Consider the following 21,708-nt stretch of genomic DNA (forward strand, 5'->3'; position numbering starts at 1 on the left):
TCAACCCTGCTTAGCTTCAGTGGGAAACCAGACAAGAACTGCAGGGTGACATGACCCGAATGAGAGAGGATTGTTTACCAATCACCTCGCTAGCCTGTTCAATTATTTATAATCATAATAATTATTTATGTCATAACTGCAAACTTACACCAACCTTCAAGCTTTATGCTAATAATTACACATTGAGACACTTTTGTAAAACATCGTGACAGTGTTGCGAAGATTAAATATTGATCGTGTGATAAATTAGGTCGCAATGTGCTTTTCTTAGATGTCACGAAATGTAAAAAAATAAATAAATAAAAACGTAGTCACAAATTTACAAATTTTAAATGAGGTAAAAAATCTGGGTAATTTTATTTTGACACCCCTGTTGTCTGTCCTTTTCATTATTCTTAAGTGATTTATAAGCAGTTATACACAATAATAATCTACTCACGATTATGCAGCTAATCAACGCTGTTAAAATCATTTCATTCATTTTTTATTTCTTTTTATTTCCTTGATGTCTCCTCTACAGGAGCGCCTGAACGAGCAGCTGGAGGAGCAGAGACAGGAACAGGCCCTGCAGCGTTACCATAGCGAGGCAGAGGAGCTCGATCATTGGTTGCTCAGCACGCGGGCGACGCTTAACTCCGCCCTCCAGCCGCATCCAGAGGACATGGACATGGAGGAGCAGCTGATCGACTGTCAGGTGAGCAGCACGTAAACGCTCGGATTATCTTCTACGGCTCGTTCTGTGAGATTGTGTATGAACAGAAGTGTGAGATTTTGTTTTTGATTGGATATCGATGCGTGAAATGTCTTGTAGTAAACTGTCTCTACATGATTTTTCTGGAATAATAATAATAACAACATCATGCTATACCATAATAGCACGATCCACGATTACAGCTCATACGTAAAGTCATTATCTCATCGTAAGCCAACAGATGTGAGCGCACACGTACTGTATATGCGGTTTACTGCCGTTTTTCCCGAACACAACATTTGAAAAGAAATCGTGAACTGGAAAATTATTAACCGGAGTTTGGTTTTGGTTTGGTTCAATCATTTATTTTCTGGCTGCTCCTAGTCGATCATTTCCAGCCCCAAATGGACGGGTTTAAAAACTTAAAACACACCGCCATGCAGTTTCTTTTTACGTTATGAGTCATTATGACCCATTTTCTATAACGATATTTACTAACGATAGTTTACGTTTGATGGGTTTGTATCACTGCGCTGGTTCTAATACCTTATTGTTACTATAGTAACAGCATGTAATGGTTGCTACGGTGGAGAAAAAGCTATCACGATATGAACAGTGTCTCAGAAAGACGTATTGTCGATTATTATATCTGTATTATTCCAGTCCTAAGTTCAGACACGTAGCAGTGAGCTTGCGTTTGCTACGCCAGTGATTCGTTGAATATGCAAATTAGAGTCAAGACGATAACAGCAGACGGGCGGCGTTTTGCGCGGGCGCGATTTGCATACCGAAAGCTGATTGGCTCTTGTATTTTATGATGTAATAACACCGTGTAAGACTTGCGTTACTCTGGGTGTTTCGTTGTTAGCCGGCGGTGTCGGTGAGATGGAATACTGTATGTATAGCATGTGTGGGATTTATATTTCTGCTCAATCGTGTGTGTACAGAACATGCTGTTGGAGATCGAGCAGAAGGTGCTGTGTCTGTCCGAGCTGTCCGTACACAGCGAGAGCCTCCTGCTGGAGGGGAAGGCGGGCATGCGCGGAGACGCCGAGCAGCTCACGGTCAAACTGCACAGCCTCAAAGCCAGTCTGCTGGAGCTGCAGCGCATCCTCCAGGACAAACACACACACATCCAGGTGAGTGTCTCGATCAGCGTCGCTTCAGCAGGAGAACCTCCTCTGTTGAAGATTGGAAAAACATCATCTGGACTGATGGAGCTCAATTCCTGCCTCAGGTCGGAATTTGATACGAATGAATCAACAGCGTGAATCCATGAACCCAGTCTGCCTCGTGTCAACATTTCAGCCTGGTGGTGGCGGCGTAATGATGTGGGGAATGTTCTTTTTTTCACCTTAATACCAATCCAGCATCATTTCAATGCCACAGTTGCAGTATTGTGGTGTTCTCGCTGCCCATCCAACGGAATATACAGTATATTCGATTACGCCTAGCGATTATGGCTCGTCACACCACCTTGAACGTGTTTCTGTCTATATATTTAAGCTTGAGGTGAGGGTGTTTAGTATGCAGGAGTGTTATATCATGGCTTACAGGCTAATAAATCCATTTTATTAACCTGGCCCAAACTGTTGTCCAGCTTTTGGATTTTGGATGAACGTGTATAACAATAATCTTAACAGTGGGTTTTCTATTTCTCCTCAGGGTTCTTTAATGGAGCAGGAGGAGAGCGAGCCAGATTCGTCGTTGTCTCAGAGCCCCAGCGTACTGGACTGGCTCAGTCAGGCTCGGTCCACTCGCAGCCAGCAGCACCAGGACACGATGCAGAGGCACCGGGTACAAACCTTCAACTGATGATGTGTATATCTAAAATGATCACGAAACCTACCGAGTACAGAAAACTAATCACAGTGTCCGATTTGGCTGTTAATTGGGCGGGGCGAATCTTGGGTAAAGCCTGTGTAAATGTCACTCTCGCCAGTCACGAGGTTAAAGTCGCTCATTCAGGTCGCAAACCTATGTTTATTTTATTTTTTTTTTACTCGTATGATCTCTTTGATTGCGAGTCCAAAGCTAGCCTAGGAAGTGTAGCGACTGTGCTAACTCTATTATCAGGTGCGCAGAAAAAACACGGAAATATCCCGAGGCCACGCCCATTCGGACTCCTCCTGTTATGTTAATTGATCTCTGTGCTGTGTAGGAATTAGAGGCGCAGCTTGAGGAGCAGAGGAAGCTGATGCAGTCTGTCGCCTGCCGAGGGGAGGAGCTTCTCTCACAGCAAACCACGCCCAATGGAGAGAGGTGTGTGTGTGTGTGTCTTCCTGATGGGCGGCGTTTTCTCAAAATCCCTCCTTCTTTTACGTGTGTCCTCACCGATGTGTTTTTCCTCTCGATTTCGGTCACAGTGCTGCAGATCTGCAGGACATGTCGGATCCGGGTGAGAGTGCGAGTGTGAGCGAACAGGATCGCATGAGGATGAAGTGGGAGAATCTGAGTAAAGACCTGAACACCAAGCTGCAGCTTTTATTCAACACCATGCAGGAGGAGCAGCTCAGCTCGGTACGCGACAAATCCATCGGCATGAGGAAAAACCTCACGCTCTTTACATGTTCGTCATTTTCTACCTTGCTCTTACCTTGTAGGTGTATCAGCGATCTCGAGTGTCCAGCCCAGGAAGTCTTTTCAGAGGGGATCAGCTCACACCGGACGTTTTTTCCCCCAGTGCTTTGTTTGAGACTTTTAACCACAAACTGGAGGAACTAGCTGAGGTACTGATATACATGTAACGTAACAAAATCAGGTTAAGACTACAGATGAAAAGGTGAAGAAGGTCTCACTATTTATATCCGTTAATGTGTCCGGTTTTGTGTGCCTTTCTTTTTTTTCTGCATGGAAGCATCATCAGCATTAACTTAAAGGGAACAGATAGATATAGATTGCCTGATTTGCTGTCCTGTGTTTCCGCACACCAGGCTGATGTTAAACACGCTCACACTCGGGAGAAGACTCTATACGAGGCGGTGTGTTCAGCCTCCACCTGGCTGGACGGTGCAGAGAACAGTCTGCTCTCCGGCCCTGTGCTGCTGTCTGACGACTCGGAGATTCAGCTGTGTCATTTAGAGGTACGTTCCTGTTATTATTTGGGGGGGGATAATGTATTAGCGACACGCCTGATGAACTGAGAGCATCCGTGTTGTTCAGGGTTTGAATAAGGAGGTGAAGAATGTCAGCGAGGAGGTGCATAAGTGTCGGGAGGTGCAGGAGGGATGTGACGAAGGAGGTGATGACTTGATCGAGGAGGTCCTGGATGGACTGGATGAGCGTCTGAGATTGATGGACTCACTGCTTGAGCAGAGATGTGACAGTATTAGAGACAGACTGAAGGAACATACCACTTTTCAGGTGTGTGTGTGTGTGTGTGTGGGGGGGGGTTATGTGAGTCATTAGCGTTTGTAAATAAAAAAAATAATTATATATATATATATATGTGTGTGTGTGTGTATACATGTGTATATATAATTTAATTCCAGTACACTTTATCAACACCTTACCAGGAAGTGTTGTTGAATCATAAAATATAAGAGCCAATCAAGTTCCAGTATGCAAATACAAGCCACTGAACTCATGGGAAGTAGGCGGGGCATTCATAATTAGAATTTTTATATATATATATATATATATATATATATATATATATATATATATATATATCTTTCTATAGTCGTAGCAGTTTATGATGAAGACAGATGTACAAGTTCTCCAATGAAATTTTTTTTTTCCCATAATAACTTTTTTTTTTTTTAACCAAATCCGTTTTGAGACATTTGACAGTAAATTGTAAATATTGTATATATCGTAAATAAATACTTCCATAGATGTTCGTAAAGTTTTAAAAGCCTTAACATCTTTCATTTTCCGTCTTCCGGTAGGCCGAACTGAGGCAGTTATTTGCCGCTATGAGCGACTCAAAGCATCAGCTGCTGCAGAAGATGTGTGGAGCTGCAGATCGTCCAGCGTCCAAGCAGCTGGAGGTTCGAATCAGACATCCGTTCAGTCACCTCCGTCGCATTTACTCATCCAGGGAAAATATGAAATACTCCTTCCACTAAAGAGCTTGTATTTAAGGATTTACTGAACTCACTCTTGGATCTTAATAAGCGTTAAAGCATTGAAATGATGCTTTATTTAACATCCGTGACATGAAATTCATGATATGTCTTTAGACCTTGTATAAGATTTTAAAAAATGATTCGGCATAGAGGCTTGTTGCATGAGCCCGTGACGTTCCAGGGATTTTTGTTACACTTCACTGAGGTTTTGTGCTTCTTTTTGTCAAGGTGTAAACCGACAGTAGTTCTGGTTGTGACACGTTTATATAGCAGTACCAGTTCTAATGCATTATCGTTTCTATAGTAACAGCTCGTTTATAGGTATTTGTATGGCAGGCTATATCTCACAAGCTGTGTGTGTGTGTGTGTGTGTGTGTGTGTGTGTGTGTGTGTACAGACTCTGGCTGAGGCAGAGGACAGTCTGAGGGAGTTTGAACAGAGAGTGTGTGAGATGAGGACTAAAGGAGAAACGCTGCAGTCAGACCCAGTGACCACACAGGAGCTGCTCAGACTACAGGTACAGCATCCGCTCTCTCTCCTCCCGCGTCCATGACGTCATTAATGCACATGATTATAAGACACAAGAATATAAGGCCCTCTGTTCCATCACTTTGGAGGAAATAATAAAATAATAAAAATGGATGGAAACGCTCCTAAAGGTTTTTGAGTTTCTGAAAAGGTTTTGGTTTCTGCATTCCTGAAAAAAGTTCCTAAATTCCTGGTGGGGGGGGGGGGAAAGGTTTGGAGTTCCTGAAAATGTTCTGGAGTTCCGATAAAGTTTCTGCATTCCTGAAAAGTTTTGGGATTTTCTTTGGGATTTCTGAAGTAGATTTTGGGCTCCCGGGTTCCTGAAAAATTCCTGAAAATAGTTCACTGCTAAAGTTCTTGGGTAGCTAATCAAGTTGTTGAATATCTGAAGTGTAATTAGGTTCCTGAAAAATTTATCCCTGGAAAAAGTTCTTGAAAAGGTTATTGATTCTGTAAAAGGTTATTGGGATTCTGTAAAAAAAATTTAAAAAATTAAATAAATAAAAAGATTGGATTCCTGTAAAAAAAAATAATATTGGGATTCTGTAAAAAGTTACTGGGTTCCTGTAAAAATGTTATTAGGTTCCTGTAAAAAAAAATAAATAAATAAAATCTAAAAAAAAAAAAAACCTTATTGAGATTCAGTAAAAAGATTACTGGGTTCCTGTAAAAAAAAAAAAAAAAAAAAAAAAAAAAAAAGGGTTCCTGTAAAAAGTTACTGGGTTCCTGTAAAAATGTTATTAGGTTCCTGAAAAAAGAAAAAAAAAAAAACCTTATTGGGATTCTGTAAAAAGATTACTGGGTTCCTGTAAAAAAAAAAAAAAAAAAAAAAAAAAAAAAGGGTTACTGTAAAAAGTTACTGGGTTCCTGTAAAAAAAAAAAAAAAAGGGTTACTGTAAAAAGTTACTGGGTTCCTGTATAAAAAAAAAAAAAAAAAAGAATACTGGGTTTCTATAAAAGGTTACAGGGTTCCTGTAAAAAAGTTACTGGCTTCCTGTAAAAAACATTATTGGGTTTCTGTAAAAAGTTACTGGGTTCCTGTAAAAAAAAAAAAAATAAATAAAATACTGGGTTTCTATAAAAGGTTACAGGGTTCCTGTAAAAAAAAAAGTTACTGGGTTCCTGTAAAAAAAAAAAAAAAAAAAAAAAAAAAAGGGTTCCTGTAAAAAGTTACTGGGTTCCTGTAAAAAAAAAAAAAAAAGGGTTACTGTAAAAAGTTACTGGGTTCCTGTATAAAAAAAAAAAAAAAAAAGAATACTGGGTTTCTATAAAAGGTTACAGGGTTCCTGTAAAAAAGTTACTGGCTTCCTGTAAAAAACATTATTGGGTTTCTGTAAAAAGTTACTGGGTTCCTGTAAAAAAAAATAAATAAAATAAAATACTGGGTTTCTATAAAAGGTTACAGGGTTCCTGTAAAAAAAAAAGTTACTGGGTTCCTGTAAAAAAAAAAAAAAAAAAAAGTTACTGGGTTCCTGTAAAAAAAAAAAAAAAAAAAAAAAAAAAGTTACTGGGTTCCTGTAAAAAAAGTTATTGGGTTTCTGTAAAAAGTTACTGGGTTTCTGTAAAAAAATTGATTGGGTTTCTGAAGATATTTCGGGTTCTGGATCTTTGGAAGAGTTAGTGGGGTCCTGAAACGGAGCTGATATGTTCCAGTTGGAAAAGAGGTTCCGTCACTGGTCCATTTTGTTTTCCATGTCATGCCTGACACTCTGTGTGTGTGTGTGTGTGTGTGTGTGTGTGTGTGTGTGTGTGTGTGTGTGTAGGACATGTATGAGGAGCTGGTGGAGATGGTGGGCTCGAGGCGGAGCGCTCTGAACCAGACGCTGGTGTTGAAGGCGCAGTATGAGAAAGCTTTACAGGACCTGCAGGAGCTCGTGGACACGGCGCAGGACAAAATGTCCGCCGATCAGAAGATGACCGCAGGCTCTGTGCTCGAGGTTCAGATCCTCCTGGACAAACACAAGGTGTGTATCAGGTGTATTTACAGGCCTGTTCTCAGGGTTTGATCGCATTTGTGTGTTAATGGTGATTAGTTTTCACATTTCTGTCTTGCTACCTTTGTGTGTGTGTGTGTGTGTGTGTGTGTGTGTGTGTGTGTAGGAGTTTTTTCAGGGTCTGGAGGCCCATGTGGTGCTGACACAGGCCTTCTTCAGGCAGGTCAGTGCGGTGATGGTGCAGAGAGAGGCTCAGATTCTGGAGCAGACCGTAGCTCAGGCTCACACCGTCCTCAAACAGGCTCACAGGAGAGGAGTGGAGCTGGAGGGCATCCTGGAGGTGTGTTGGTGTGTGTGTGTGTTAGTGTGTGTATGTATGTTCTACCGTTAATGTTTATGTTTAAGTTAACATTTTAACAGCAATCACTCTTCATGTATATTGTTCTTTAAAGCATATTTGGAATCCTGTTTTGTTATTATACAGTGGAATCAGTCATACAGGATAATGAATTCGGCCGGGTTCGACTCGTGGTATAGTTTAGTGTGTGTGTTGTTGTGGTGGTGTTGTGGTGTGGTTCAGGAGTGGAGCAGGTTTGTTGGAGATTATCAGGCTCTGTATAAGCAGTTGGAGGTGGTGGAGAGCAGCATTCCTGCCGTGGGGCTGGTGGAGGAGACGGAGGAGAGACTGAGTGAGAGGATTGCACTTTACCAGGTACGTGTGTAGCACACACGGAACGTCTAACCGCAACGTGTACTGGACTGTACTCTAAACATGCTCCATCCTCGCAGTGTCTGAAGAGCACTCTGGTGGAGCGCCAGCAGCAGCTCTATCAGGTTCTAGAGGACGGGAAGAGACTGTTACTGAGTGTGTGCTGCTCAGAGCTCGAGGCTCAGCTCACTCAGCTCGGAGAACACTGGCTGAGCAGCACCACCAAAATTAGTAAAGAGCTACAGCGCCTCGACTCCACGCTCAAACACTGGACCAGGTCTCACTCACGTCACTCTTCATGCTTCACTGTATTATTACCTTACTGTACGCTTCACTCTACACTCTTCACTCTGCACTCTTCACCCTTCACTCTTTATTCTTTACTCTGAACCCTACACTCTACACTCTACACTCTTCACCCTTCACTCTTTATTCTTTACTCTGAACCCTACACTCTACACTCTACACTATTCACTCTACACTCTATACTGTATTATTACCTTACTGTACGCTTCACTCTACACTCTTCACTCTGCACTCTTCACCCTTCACTTTTTATTCTTTACTCTTAACTCTACACTCTTCACTCTACACTCTACACTCTTCACTCTACACTCTATACTGTATTATTACCTTACTGTACGCTTCACTCTATACTCTTCACTCTGCACTCTTCACCCTTCACTCTTTATTCTTTACTCTGAACCCTACACTCTACACTCTACACTCTTCACTGTATTATTACCTTACTGTACTCTTCACTCTATACTCTTCACTCTGCACTCTTCACCCTTCACTCTTTATTCTTTACTCTGAACCCTACACTCTACACTCTACACTCTACACTATTCACTCTACACTCTATACTGTATTATTACCTTACTGTACTCTTCACTCTATACTCTTCACTCTGCACTCTTCACCCTTCACTCTTTATTCTTTACTCTTAACTCTACACTCTTCATTCTATTATTATTATCTTACTGTACTCTTCACTCTACACTCTTCACTCTTTACTCTTAACTCTACACTCTACACTCTTCACCCTTCACTCTTTATTCTTTACTCTTAACTCTACACTCTTCACTCTACACTCTTCACTGTATTATTACCTTACTGTACTCTTCACTCTACACTCTTCATTCTATTATTATTATCTTACTGTACTCTTCACTCTACACTCTTCACTCTTCACTCTACACTCTTCACTCTTTACTCTTAACTCTACACTCTACACTCTTCACCCTTCACTCTTTATTCTTTACTCTGAACTCTACACTCTACACTCTACACTCTTCACTCTACACTCTTCACTCTGCACTCTTCACACTTCACTCTTTATTCTTTACTCTGAACTCTACACTCTTCACTCTACACTCTTCACTGTATTATTACCTTACTGTACTCTTCACTCTACACTCTTGACTCTTCACTCTTTATTCTTTACTCTTCACTCTACACTCTTCACTCTACACTCTTTACTGTATTATTACCTTACTGTACTCTTCACTCTACACTCTTCATTCTATTATTATTATCTTACTGTACTCTTCACTCTTGACTCTTCACTCTACACTCTACACTCTTTACTCTTCACTCTATACTCTTCACTCTTGACTCTTCACTCTTTACTCTTCATTCTATTATTATTATCTTACTGTACTCTTCACTCTTCACTCTACACTCTACACTCGTCACTCTTTACTCTTTACTCTTCACTCTATACTCTTCACACTTCACTCTACACTCTTCACTCTTGACTCTTCACTCTATACTCTTCATTCTATTATTATTATCTTACTGTACTCTACACTCTACACTCTTCACTCTTTACTCTTTACTCTACACTCTTCACTCTACACTCTTCACTCTTTACTCTTCACTCTATACTCTTCACACTTCACTCTACACTCTTGACTCTTCACTCTTGACTCTGCACTCTTTACTCTTCATTCTATTATTATTATCTTACTGTACTCTTCACTCTACACTCTATACTCTACACTCTTGACTCTTCACTCTTTACTCTTCACTCTATACTCTTCACACTTCACTCTTTACTCTTCACTCTTTACTCTATACTCTTCACTCTACACTCTTCACTCTACACTCTTCACTCTTTACTCTTCACTCTATACTCTTCACTCTACACTCTTTACTCTTCACTCTTTACTCTATACTCTACACTCTTAACTCTTCACTCTTCACTCTACACTCTTCACTCTTTACTCTTCACTCTATACTCTTCACTCTACACTCTTTACTCTTCACTCTTTACTCTATACTCTACACTCTTAACTCTTCACTCTTCACTCTTCACTCTACACTCTTCACACTTTACTCTTCACTCTATACTCTTCACACTTCACTTCACTTCACACTTCACTGCTTCACCATCACTTTACTCTTACTTTACACTGCTTCGCCATTACTTTACTCTTACTTTACACTGCTTCGCCATTACTTTACTCTTACTTTACACTGCTTCACCATTACTTTACTCTTACTTTACACTGCTTCGCCATTACTTACTCTTACTTTACACTGCTTCGCCATTACTTTACTCTTACTTTACACTGCTTCACCATCACTTTACTCTTACTTTACTTGTGCTTTACACTTCTTCACCATTACTTTACTCTTACTTTACACTGCTTCACCATTACTTTACTCTTACTTTACTTGTGCTTTACACTTCTTCACCATTACTTTACTCTTACTTTACACTGCTTCACCATTACTGTACTCTTACTTTACACTGCTTCACCATTACTTTACTCTTACTTTACTTGTGCTTTACACTTCTTCACCATTACTTTACTCTTACTTTACACTGCTTCACCATTACTTTACTCTTACTTTACACTGCTTCACCATCACTTTACTCTTACTTTACACTGCTTCACCATCACTTTACTCTTACTTTACACTGCTTCACCATCACTTTACTCTTACTTTACACTGCTTCACCATTACTTTACTCTTACTTTACACTGCTTCGCCATTACTTACTCTTACTTTACACTGCTTCGCCATTACTTTACTCTTACTTTACACTGCTTCACCATCACTTTACTCTTACTTTACTTGTGCTTTACACTTCTTCACCATTACTTTACTCTTGCTTTACACTGCTTCACCATCACTTTACTCTTACTTTACACTGCTTCACCATCACTTTACTCTTACTTTACACTGCTTCACCATCACTTTACTCTTACTTTACTCTTACTTTACACTGCTTCACCATCACTTTACTCTTACTTTACTCTTACTTTACACTGCTTCACCATCACTTTACTCTTACTTTACACTGCTTCACCATCACTTTACTCTTACTTTACTCTTACTTTACACTGCTTCACCATCACTTTACTCTTACTTTACTCTTACTTTACACTGCTTCACCATCACTTTACTCTTACTTTACTCTTACTTTACACTGCTTCACCATCACTTTACTCTTACTTTACTCTTACTTTACACTGCTTCACCATCACTTTACTCTTACTTTACACTGCTTCACCATCACTTTACTCTTACTTTACACTGCTTCACCATTACTTTACTCTTACTTTACTTGTGCTTTACACTTCTTCACCATTACTTTACTCTTGCTTTACACTGCTTCACCATCACTTTACTCTTACTTTACACTGCTTCACCATCACTTTACTCTTACTTTACACTGCTTCACCATCACTTTACTCTTACTTTACTCTTACTTTACACTGCTTCACCATCACTTTACTCTTACTTTACTCTTACTTTACACTGCTTCACCATCACTTTACTCTTACTTTACACTGCTTCACCATCACTTTACTCTTACTTTACTCTTACTTTACACTGCTTCACCATCACTTTACTCTTACTTTACTCTTACTTTACACTGCTTCACCATCACTTTACTCTTACTTTACACTGCTTCACCATCACTTTACTCTCACTTTACTCTTACTTTACACTGCTTCACCATCACTTTACTCTTACTTTACACTGCTTCACCATCACTTTACTCTTACTTTACTCTTACTTTACACTGCTTCACCATCACTTTACTCTTACTTTACACTGCTTCACCATCACTTTACTCTTACTTTACTCTTACTTTACACTGCTTCACCATCATTTTACTCTTACTTTACTCTTACTTTACACTGCTTCACCATCATTTTACTCTTACTTTACACTGCTTCACCATCACTTTACTCTTACTTTACACTGCTTCACCATCACTTTACTCTTACTTTACTCGTGCTTTACACTTCTTCACCATTACTTTACTCTTACTTTACACTTTGTCTTAGTTTTCTTTTCTGCAGTTTTAAGTTTTAATTTATTATATATCTTATTTTACTGTAGTTAGTTTGCCTTCCTTCCTCTTTTTAATTTTTTTTCCATTCTCCCTTACCTCAGTACTTCTTCGCTTGCACACTCTCTGTATCTGTGTCTGTGTGTATTTGTTTGCATGCCTCTTCTCTTTCTGTCTTTCTTTCTTTCTTTCTACCATTCTTTCTTTTTCTTCTTCTTCCCGGTCTCAGCGTTTGACCCGACCGCCGTGTCTCTGCTGTACTTTTTGCCGTAGGTATCAGAGCGACTCAGCAGAACTGGGTCAGTGGTTGTCCTCGGCTCTGGACAGACTTGAGTTCTGGAGCACGCAGTCCGTTACCGTTCCTCAGGAGCTGGAGACGGTCCGAGACCACCTGCACGCATTCCTGGTAAAGACATGCTCACAGACGTCTAAACACGCCCTCAGTCCTGGAGTTTCCTACTCGTCTGAAATCAGACAAACTTTTACGATGCTGTTAGGAAACCGTACTCTGCCTCGAACTCATCCACACGTTCTGCCTTTAGGAGTTCTCTAAAGAAGTGGACGCTAAATCGTCCCTGCGCTCGTCTGTCCTGAGCCGCGGGAACCAGCTTCTGAGACTGAAGAAGGTGGACACGGCAGCGCTGCGGACTCACCTGGGCCAGGTGGAGACGCAATGGGCGGAGCTTCTCACACGCATCCCTGTGGTGCAGGAGAAACTACACCAGGTGAAGGACAAACCTGAGAGGAAATCATACACAGTACCACAGCATCACAGCTACGCCTCGAAACTCTGACCTTAAAGAAAACACACAGATTTATTATTATTATTATTATTATTATTATTATTATTGTTGTATATTTGTGTCCTACAGCTGCAGATGGAGAAACTGGCGTCCCGTCACGCCATCACCGAGCTGATGAGCTGGATTTCCCTCATGGAGAACGTCATCCAGGAGGACGAGAGCAAGATCCTAGAAGCTGTGGGCTCGGAGGTGGTGCAGGCCTACATCCAAAAATACAAGGTACCTGAGAGCGGAACCAGCTGACTGCGTGAAATTTGGGCCCGATGGATAAATAAAAACGAGCGCATTACACAATCTACACGTTTCATCTGTCTCCTAGCTGGATAAACCGACTACATTCAAACCAGTTCATTTTTTTCTCATCTCACTTTTAATTTCTTTTTTGCTTTCCCTTCTGTTTTTCTCCTTCGTTTTTCCGTTTCTGTTTGTTTTGTGTTCTTAGCTTTATTGTCTTCTTTTCTCCTTCACGTTTCCTTTCTTTTGTTGTCTTATTTTTCATCTGTTTATTTTTTTCATATTTCTTTTTTTTTTTTTTTTTTTTTTTTTTGCTCCTTCATTTTTTAAAAAATTTCTTTTGGTTTTCTTTCTTTCTTTTTTCCTCCTTTACTGTTTTGTTATTTCTTTTGTTTTCTTCATTTTTTTTCCCCTTCTCTTTCCGTTTATTTAGTAAGGGCAAATCCTTCACTTTTGTTTTTATTATTTCTTTTGTCTTTTTTTTTTTTTTTTTTTTTTTTTTTAGCTTTCGCTTCTTTTCCCCCCCTTTTTTTATTTATTTTGTGTTCATTGTGTCTTCTTTTGTCTCTCCTTTTTTCGCCTATCATTTTTTATCTTCTGTTCCTTTTTCCTTTTATTCTCCATAATTTTTTATTCCTTTTGCGTTCTCATTTTTCCCTCCTTTTTTTTTTTTTTAAACATTATCCTTCACCTTTTTTTTTTGTTCGTTTCCTTAAGTATTTTCCTCCTTTTCCTTTTGTTCCTTGGTTTTCCTTTCGTTTATATTATTTCTTAATTGAAAAAAGAAATTCTCTCTCATTCTTCGCTTTTCATGATTTACTTTCTTATTTCTTTTTTTATTATTTCTTTTCCCTTTTTCCTTTTTTTGTTTTTTTCATTCGTTGTTGTATTTTCCTCATCTTTTATTGATCTCTTTCCTGTTTTTTGTTGTTGTTGTTGTTGTTATCTTTTCTTTCTCTTTGTTTCTGGGACATTTCTGTCACTTCCAGTAGCCTCGTTACAGATGCGGTTGATCCCAAACCGAACAGAGGTTGTGTTATAGTTATTTCTATCACTTCTAATACAGTCGCAGTGCTACAGTGCGCAGTACGGTCTCTCTTCCGCCTCGACAGGGTTTCGGGATCGACCTGTCCTGTAAGCAGCTGACGGTGGACTTTGTGAACCAGTCGGTGCTGCAGATCAGCAGTCAGGACGTGGAGGGGAAGCGCAGCGATAAGACCGACTTTGCCGAGCGTCTGGGAGCCATGAACCGGCGCTGGCAGATTCTTCAGGGCCTCATCACCGAGAAGGTCAGTCAGGCGTCGGCCGTTTTCCTGCCGCACAGCACGAGTAAACCACATCACCTTATTTCTGCACCTCTGTATACGTACACCCAGCAGCTCCATGTTTAAAAATGAGGCGATTAGAAAAACGCAGACTGAAGAAGGGAACCGCCGCTTTTTTATTTTTTTTGTTGTTCATTGTAACATAATTTCAAAAAGTTCTAAAAACCGATGTGCGAGGGAGGAAGATGGCCGACGTCGGTTAGGAGTCCGGCGCGTCGCTAACGTCGCGCGGTCCGTGATTGTGACGATCACCGATGATCGCTGATCACCGCCGATTCCGCTTCGACGTTACGGCGGACGTCTGGCGCGGATCGTGACGCGGTTCGTGGCGTCCTCTCTCTGTTTCAGATCACGTTGTCGGAAAGTTTACTCGAGAGCTGGCTGGAGTATGAAAACGGAGTTCAGACCCTGAGAACCTGGATCAGCACACAGGAGGAAAAACTGAAGAAGAAACCCAGGATCGAGGACGTGGCGTCTGTGCAGAACCTGCTGAAAGACTGCCAGGTTATCACACACTCACATACATACAGGTTCAAATGGACTGGACAGTTTTGTAAGTCATGTAATTCTTATATAGCTCCTTTATGTTTTCTAGCGGATGTTTATTGATTGACGGCTCACCTGCGTCCTGAATGACTGATTTACTGAACGTTTGTACGGCGTACTCTGAGATCCTGAGCACAAATATCTGCTGTCTAATGAACTGACTATAATAGAGCGCAGGATGTCCTCTCAAAGTTAAAAGGAAGTCAGCGTTAACAGCTGGATAAAGAAGTAGCGGTCGTTTGTGTTCGTCTGACTCCTTTTTGAAGAACGTGATTAATTAGGGGTGGGTGATATGACCAAAATATCATATGTGGGGCAGTGGTGGCTTGGCGTTTGAGGCTCTGGGTGACTGATCAGAAGGTCGGGGGTTCAAACCCCAGCGCTGCCAGGCTGCCATTGTTGGGCCCTTGAGCAAGGCTCTTAACTGTCTCTGCTCCAGGGGGCGCTGTATCACGATTTATAGGTTTGTGAACAATTTCCAGGTTTTTTTTTATTTTTTATTCACATTATTTCAGGAAACCATGCTGGATGGTCTTCAGAAATTAATTACAATTTTATTTTATGTGTTTAAAATTGTAACGTAATTTTTTAAATTTATTTAAAACTTTAAAGGAGGGGGGGAAATCAGTCAAAAGTCTGACATTTTACAGTTTTAATGATTAAATACTTACATTTTTTTTAACATCACATCAGCTGCTTCCAGTCCATTTGGAATTATTAAAAAATATTAGTAATAATAATAATAATAATAATAATAATAAGCTATCCATGATATCTCAGAAACCATATTGTGACGTAGTTTATGGCGGTATTGATATTACTGATATGTCGTATCACCCAGCCCTAGTCTTGATAAATGCTCCCTATGTGTAATCCCTCACTCTCATCTCTTCATTTCATGCGTTCAGTCATCGTGTGTGTAGATATTTTAACGTTCCGTAGATAATATTAACCGATAAATTTGTTGCTTCTCACTACAAGCGCGAGTTTGGAACTGTTTAGAAAATCCCTCGTAGCGTTCCAACGTTGTTGTTTTTTTTTCCTGTAGACTCGTGGTATGAAGTCTGTGAGTCCCAGTGAATAAGACGGAGTATCAGTGTTTATGTCCTGGTTACTTTTCTTTCATGGAATCGCATCGAGACACGTAGCGAAACGCACCGAAAACGTAGTTCAGTATCCGCGTGGCTGTCTAAAGACAAGCGGGACTCCGTGTCTTTATCCAGGAGCTGGAGGAGTTGGTGAAAGAGAAAGAGAAGGATCTGGAGAAAGTGGAGGAAAAAGGATGCTCGCTCATCCAGGGCAAGAAAGGAGACGCCTCGGCTGTCGTCATGGAAACGATTAAAGGGCTCAACCAAGCTTGGACCAACTTGGACCAGATGGTGAGTTGAGGATGGGATGCATCACCATGAGGAAAAAGTTCTCTTTTTTTCTTTCCTTTTTTCTTTTCTTTCTTAATTTGTTTCCTTCACGTTTTATTATCTCTTTCGTCTTCTTTTATCTTTCCTTCAATTCACCTTCATTTTTTTAAATTATTTTTTAAATTATGTTTCCCTCCTTTTACTTTTTGTCCTTAATCATCCTAAATCTTTTATTATAGTTTTGTTTCCGTAATTATTTTCCTGCCTTTTGTTTTTATTGCTTCATTTTCCTTCACTTTCTATTTTCCTATTTCTTAATTTTCTTTTTTTTTTTCCCTCGCATTCTTCACTTTTCAGGATTTCTTATTTAAATTTTTTTTTCCCTTTTTTCCCTCTTTTTCCTTTATTATTATTACTATTATTATTACTATTATTAATATTATTATTATTTCTCTTTCTTTCTTTTTATCTTTAATCTTTTCCTTTCCCCATTTCTTTTTCACTTCTTTCTTTGTCGTTGTTGTTTTCTTATTTTTCTTCTCGTTGTTTCTGTTACTACAGTAGGTGATAATGAGTTATTGGCTTATTGAATTTATTTATTTATTTAGCTAATTAGTTACTTAGTTATTATCCAGAACCTTTTATTTATTATTTATATCTTATATATATTTGTAGTACTGTACTTACAACTCACTAAGCTTGTTTACGTGTGTGTGTGTGTGTGTGTGTGTGTGTGTAGGTTGGCCAGGTAAAGATCAGTCTGCGTGCCGTACTGGAGCAGTGGAGTCTGTACAAGCGAGCGTCTGAGGAGATCCATGGCTACCTGATGGAGGGACAGTACTCCATCTCGCGCCTCAGGCTCCTCACCGGTTCTCCTGAGGCCGTCCTGGTGCAAGTGGAGAACCTGGAGGTACTGGACGTCCTTCTCTCGCTCTCTAGAAACAGAATACAGCTCTGCGTTCTCCTCACGTCACGTCACTCAAATCGCTCGCCACTATTCATTAGTGGGCGTGTCTTGTTTTTTGGGTTTTTTTCATTGTTGTTTTTTTTGTTTACTGCCTGTGTCGATTCTATATTAGAATGAGCACGTAAATATAAACCTGTCGGAGCTTTCAGACAATTAACAACATCTTCTGACCAATCAGGACAGAGAATTTGGACAAAATTAAAAAAAAAAAAAAAACTTGTGGAGATGTTAAAATGCGTGTTGTCTCGTCATGTTAGAGTCTACAGGAGGAGCTGGAGAAGCAGGAGAGCAGCGTGAAGAAGTTCGGCTCTCTCACCGAGCAGCTGCTGAAAGACTGTCACTGCACCGTGGCTGATTCTCTCAACACCACCCTCATCGAGATCAACCACAGGTGAACTTTCACCCCAACACCCTTCCAGCTTTCATCACTGATCATACAGCAGGTTATTACACACCCTGTGTGTTTGTGGGTGTGTAGGTGGAACTTGCTGCTGGAGCAGATCTCGGATCAGTTGAGGAGCAGTAAGAACCTGCTGCAGCTGTGGCAGCGCTATAAAGAGCTTCATGAGAGCAGCAGTAAGGACGTGCAGAGACTGGAAGAGAGGGCGGAGTGTTTACTCAACAGCTCCGCCCACACCGAGACCACGGAACAGGAAGTGAAGACCTGGATCCATGACTGTGATGTGAGTGTGTCAGGGCGTTTTCAGACCTGTAGATCTGTGCTTCCTTCCGAAACGGAGACTTAAACGGTTACGATGCTGTGTTTTCTCCTCGGCTTGGTTCGCTTCATTTCGAAGCGTAATAAAATGTGTTTACTCTAGTCACATGTGAGTAAACAAACGCTCCAGACGAGCCAGGTGTGAAAACGCCCTAAAGCAATGATCTTTAATCTTAGACGTCTGTTTGGCTGGAATGAAAGCCTGCTGCCATACCGGCCCTTTGTGGACAAAACTGAAGGCCCCTGGTCTAAAAGATCAGATTAGATCAGAGATTAGACACATAACAATACAGAACATGCTCTTTTAAAACAAATGTATGGTATTATATGTAACCAAGCAAACATTAGCTAAGTAACACTGCATGGTGATTTTTAGTTTTTAGTTAACTTTTATTTCAAATTCTAAACAGAATTATTTAACAACGGCGAACTTTTTACATAATTTCATTGATGCACTCATTTACTCACTGATTCAGTCACTCATTCACTGATTCACTCATTTACTCACTGATTCAGTCACTCACTCACTGATTCAGTCACTCACTCACTGACTCACTCATTTACTCACTGATTCAGTCACTCACTCACTGATTCAGTCATTTACTCACTGATTCAGTCACTCACTTATTCAGTCACTCACTCACTCACTCATTTACTCACTGATTCAGTCACTCACGCACTGATTCAGTCACTCACGCACTGATTCAGTCACTCACTCACTGATTCAGTCACTCACTCACTGATTCAGTCACTCACTCACTGATTCAGTCACTCACTCACTGATTCAATCACTCACTCACTCACTGACTCACTCATTTACTCACTGATTCAGTCACTCACTCACTGATTCAGTCACTCACTGATTCAGTCACTCACTCACTCACTCACTCATTTACTCACTGATTCAATCACTCACTCACTGATTCAGTCACTCACGCACTGATTCAGTCACTCACTCACTGATTCAGTCACTCACTCACTGATTCAGTCACTCACTCACTGATTCAATCACTCACTCACTGATTCAGTCACTCACGCACTGATTCAGTCACTCACTCACTGATTCAGTCACTCACTCACTGATTCAGTCACTCACTCATGTACACTCGTGTATGTACCGGATACACCTTAATGTGTGTGTGCCTGTGTGTGCCTGTGTGTGCCTGTGTGTGCCTGTGTGTGTGTGTGTGTGTGTGCGTGTGTGTGTGTGTATATGTATTCTTGCTCTAGGACTTACTGAAGGCTCATGGCTCGGTCCATGCCACGCTGCAGCAGCTGACTGATGTGGAGGAACAGCTGAGGCTGCAGGTGGAGCCGTCATCCATGGCAACCTTCCACACAGACTACCTGTCACTCATCCGGCGCCTAGCAACAGTCGGACACGCCCTCCACAGACAGCAGGCTGTGATAGAGGTTATCTGATTACAGTATGACTTTAATAACACTAATTAGATGGTTACGTATTAAGTCTAGTTTAATACATTTAAATACACTTTTATACCACAGAGCTGGATTCTAACGGTACTGTTTCCATAGCAACCACTTACACACGGGGTTATTTCCCTATAACGTGCCCCTGTCCGCATTTCCCTCATCAGGCGAGTGTGAAGGACTACGAGAGCTTCAGAAAGGAGCTGCAGTGTCTGAGTCGGTGGCCGGAGGAGGCGCAGGAGGTGCTGAAGGAGTCGGATCCGGCCGCGTCTGCAGATCTGTCCTCTGTGCAGGAACGCATGGAGAAACTCAAGGTACTCAAGGCTCGAGTTTCCTGAGGAATACCCTGTAACGTGCATGGACGCTGTAATTAACTCTGTGTGTGTGTGTGTAGATCCAGATGCTGAATCTGAGTCGTCTGTCTCCTGATCTGGAGCGGTTAAACAACCTGGGCTACAGACTTCCTCTAAACGATCAGGAGATCAAAAACCTTCAGAACCTAAACAGGAGCTGGACGTCTACCTCGGCACACAGCACGGAGAGATTCAGGTACAAACGCCACGCCCACTTTTCGATACCGGTACAGAAATGACCTACCAAACTCACTCAGTATCAATCAGTCAGGGACGTCAGAAACACGGACGTCGAACCGGGAAGTTGTGCGTCAATGCACTTCCGCTTCCAGATAATGTTAGCGAGGGGATTTGAAGTGAAATTAGCTAGCCATGTTAGATTAGATTCCCTTGGATGGAGTAGGGTTGCAGTCGAGAAGAGCGTTTTCGGAAAAGCGCCTCCGTACGGCAGTAAGTAACGCAAGAGGAAAACAAAAGCAATAAAGAATTCTAATGGTGTCCACTTCAAATACCATTTCAAACCATCGGCTTTTAACCACTAAAACCATTACCATTACTGCTCCCTAATGGTATCCACTAGACATAACATGCCACCAATAGAAGGCAACAGATTACCAGTGTTGATAGTGGTGTATCCTTGGTTAATTCTCTACAGCTTTTTAATGGTGTGTGTGTGTGTGTGTGTGTGTGTGTGCGTGTGCGCAGTAAGCTACAAGCCTTGGTGCTGCAGAGACAGAGTTTCCTGGAGAAGTGTGAGACGTGGCTCGGCTTCCTGACCCAGACGGAGGAAAAACTCGGTGCTGAGATCTCGGGAAATTACCAAAGCCTGTTAGAGCAGCAGAGAGAGCACGAGGTACCGTAATATTCCCTTTAGAATGCGTTATTAACTGTTAATAACGTCCTACACCTGTACATGTATTACAGAGTACCCAGAGCTCATAATATGCATGAATATGCAAATTTGGAAACACCCACGAACCCCTCCCCCCCGAATGTCCTTCTTCGATTTACTTATTCGTTTATTTACCAGCAAACAAAATATAAAGTTACCATAACAACCAAGATTTTGCTTTTGGTGAACAAGTTTTGCATTTTTTTCCCCCCGCTGATTCGGGGGCGGAGCTATGAGTTCGGTTACTGATAAGAAGAAGCTGTACGGGTTTTTTTTCAGTAATCACGCCCAGTAAAACGTGCGCACTAAGCTACAGTAGATAGCTAACGTAGTTGATGTTAATGCTAAATAAATTGTTTTGTTTATCACGTTAATGTTGTATTTTTTTTGGCGAATAAACCGGCGGTGTGATAAGCGTGCGCTAGTTTAGCTAGCTGTTAGCTGATGTTACCGCTGAGATAACAGCTGCGAGGGATGGAAGGAGGACGTCGTGGGGGGCGTGTCCTAATCTGCATATTCATGTCTGAATCCTGCTTTTGTTGATTTTCATTTTTTTTAGAACGTTCCCAGATCATCGTTTCTTTGGCATTATAACAATTCTTTCGTTCTTTTTTTTTCCCTACATTGATTTTTTATTAATTTAATGTTTACTAAAAGGTAAAGTTGTAGTAGTGTTCATTTCTTGGGCATTATTAAAACATATTAAACATTTTTATTATTCTACATAAATGATTTTTATGGCTTTTAAAAAGTTACGGGTAAAGAACACAGCAGTGTTGCTGTACTAGTTTCAGCTGTTTGAACGCACAACAGGTCTCCAAGTGACGTTTGTCC

The 21,708-nt window shown here is 40.9% G+C and overlaps 1 protein-coding gene across 1 annotated transcript in view; it reads left to right on the forward strand.

Annotated features, from left to right (window-relative positions):
• The window catches only part of syne1a (spectrin repeat containing, nuclear envelope 1a), a 210,663-nt gene that overhangs the window by 157,029 nt on the left and 31,926 nt on the right, over positions 1–21,708 (forward strand). The window contains exons 97-123 of the mRNA XM_053675608.1: positions 521–694; positions 1,639–1,830; positions 2,357–2,488; positions 2,853–2,953; positions 3,058–3,211; positions 3,295–3,420; positions 3,625–3,774; positions 3,854–4,054; positions 4,582–4,683; positions 5,159–5,278; positions 7,053–7,253; positions 7,390–7,563; positions 7,804–7,935; positions 8,013–8,209; positions 12,521–12,653; positions 12,790–12,972; positions 13,120–13,269; positions 14,397–14,573; positions 14,958–15,113; positions 16,379–16,534; positions 17,253–17,423; positions 17,738–17,871; positions 17,959–18,163; positions 19,429–19,611; positions 19,797–19,943; positions 20,024–20,178; positions 20,688–20,835. Coding sequence (XP_053531583.1) covers positions 521–694; positions 1,639–1,830; positions 2,357–2,488; positions 2,853–2,953; positions 3,058–3,211; positions 3,295–3,420; positions 3,625–3,774; positions 3,854–4,054; positions 4,582–4,683; positions 5,159–5,278; positions 7,053–7,253; positions 7,390–7,563; positions 7,804–7,935; positions 8,013–8,209; positions 12,521–12,653; positions 12,790–12,972; positions 13,120–13,269; positions 14,397–14,573; positions 14,958–15,113; positions 16,379–16,534; positions 17,253–17,423; positions 17,738–17,871; positions 17,959–18,163; positions 19,429–19,611; positions 19,797–19,943; positions 20,024–20,178; positions 20,688–20,835 — 4,254 coding nt within the window. The remainder of the gene's footprint in view (positions 1–520; positions 695–1,638; positions 1,831–2,356; positions 2,489–2,852; positions 2,954–3,057; positions 3,212–3,294; positions 3,421–3,624; positions 3,775–3,853; positions 4,055–4,581; positions 4,684–5,158; positions 5,279–7,052; positions 7,254–7,389; positions 7,564–7,803; positions 7,936–8,012; positions 8,210–12,520; positions 12,654–12,789; positions 12,973–13,119; positions 13,270–14,396; positions 14,574–14,957; positions 15,114–16,378; positions 16,535–17,252; positions 17,424–17,737; positions 17,872–17,958; positions 18,164–19,428; positions 19,612–19,796; positions 19,944–20,023; positions 20,179–20,687; positions 20,836–21,708) is intronic.

This window comes from Ictalurus punctatus, chromosome 25 (assembly GCF_001660625.3).
Source record: "Ictalurus punctatus breed USDA103 chromosome 25, Coco_2.0, whole genome shotgun sequence".
Classification (NCBI taxonomy): Eukaryota; Metazoa; Chordata; class Actinopteri; order Siluriformes; family Ictaluridae; genus Ictalurus; species Ictalurus punctatus.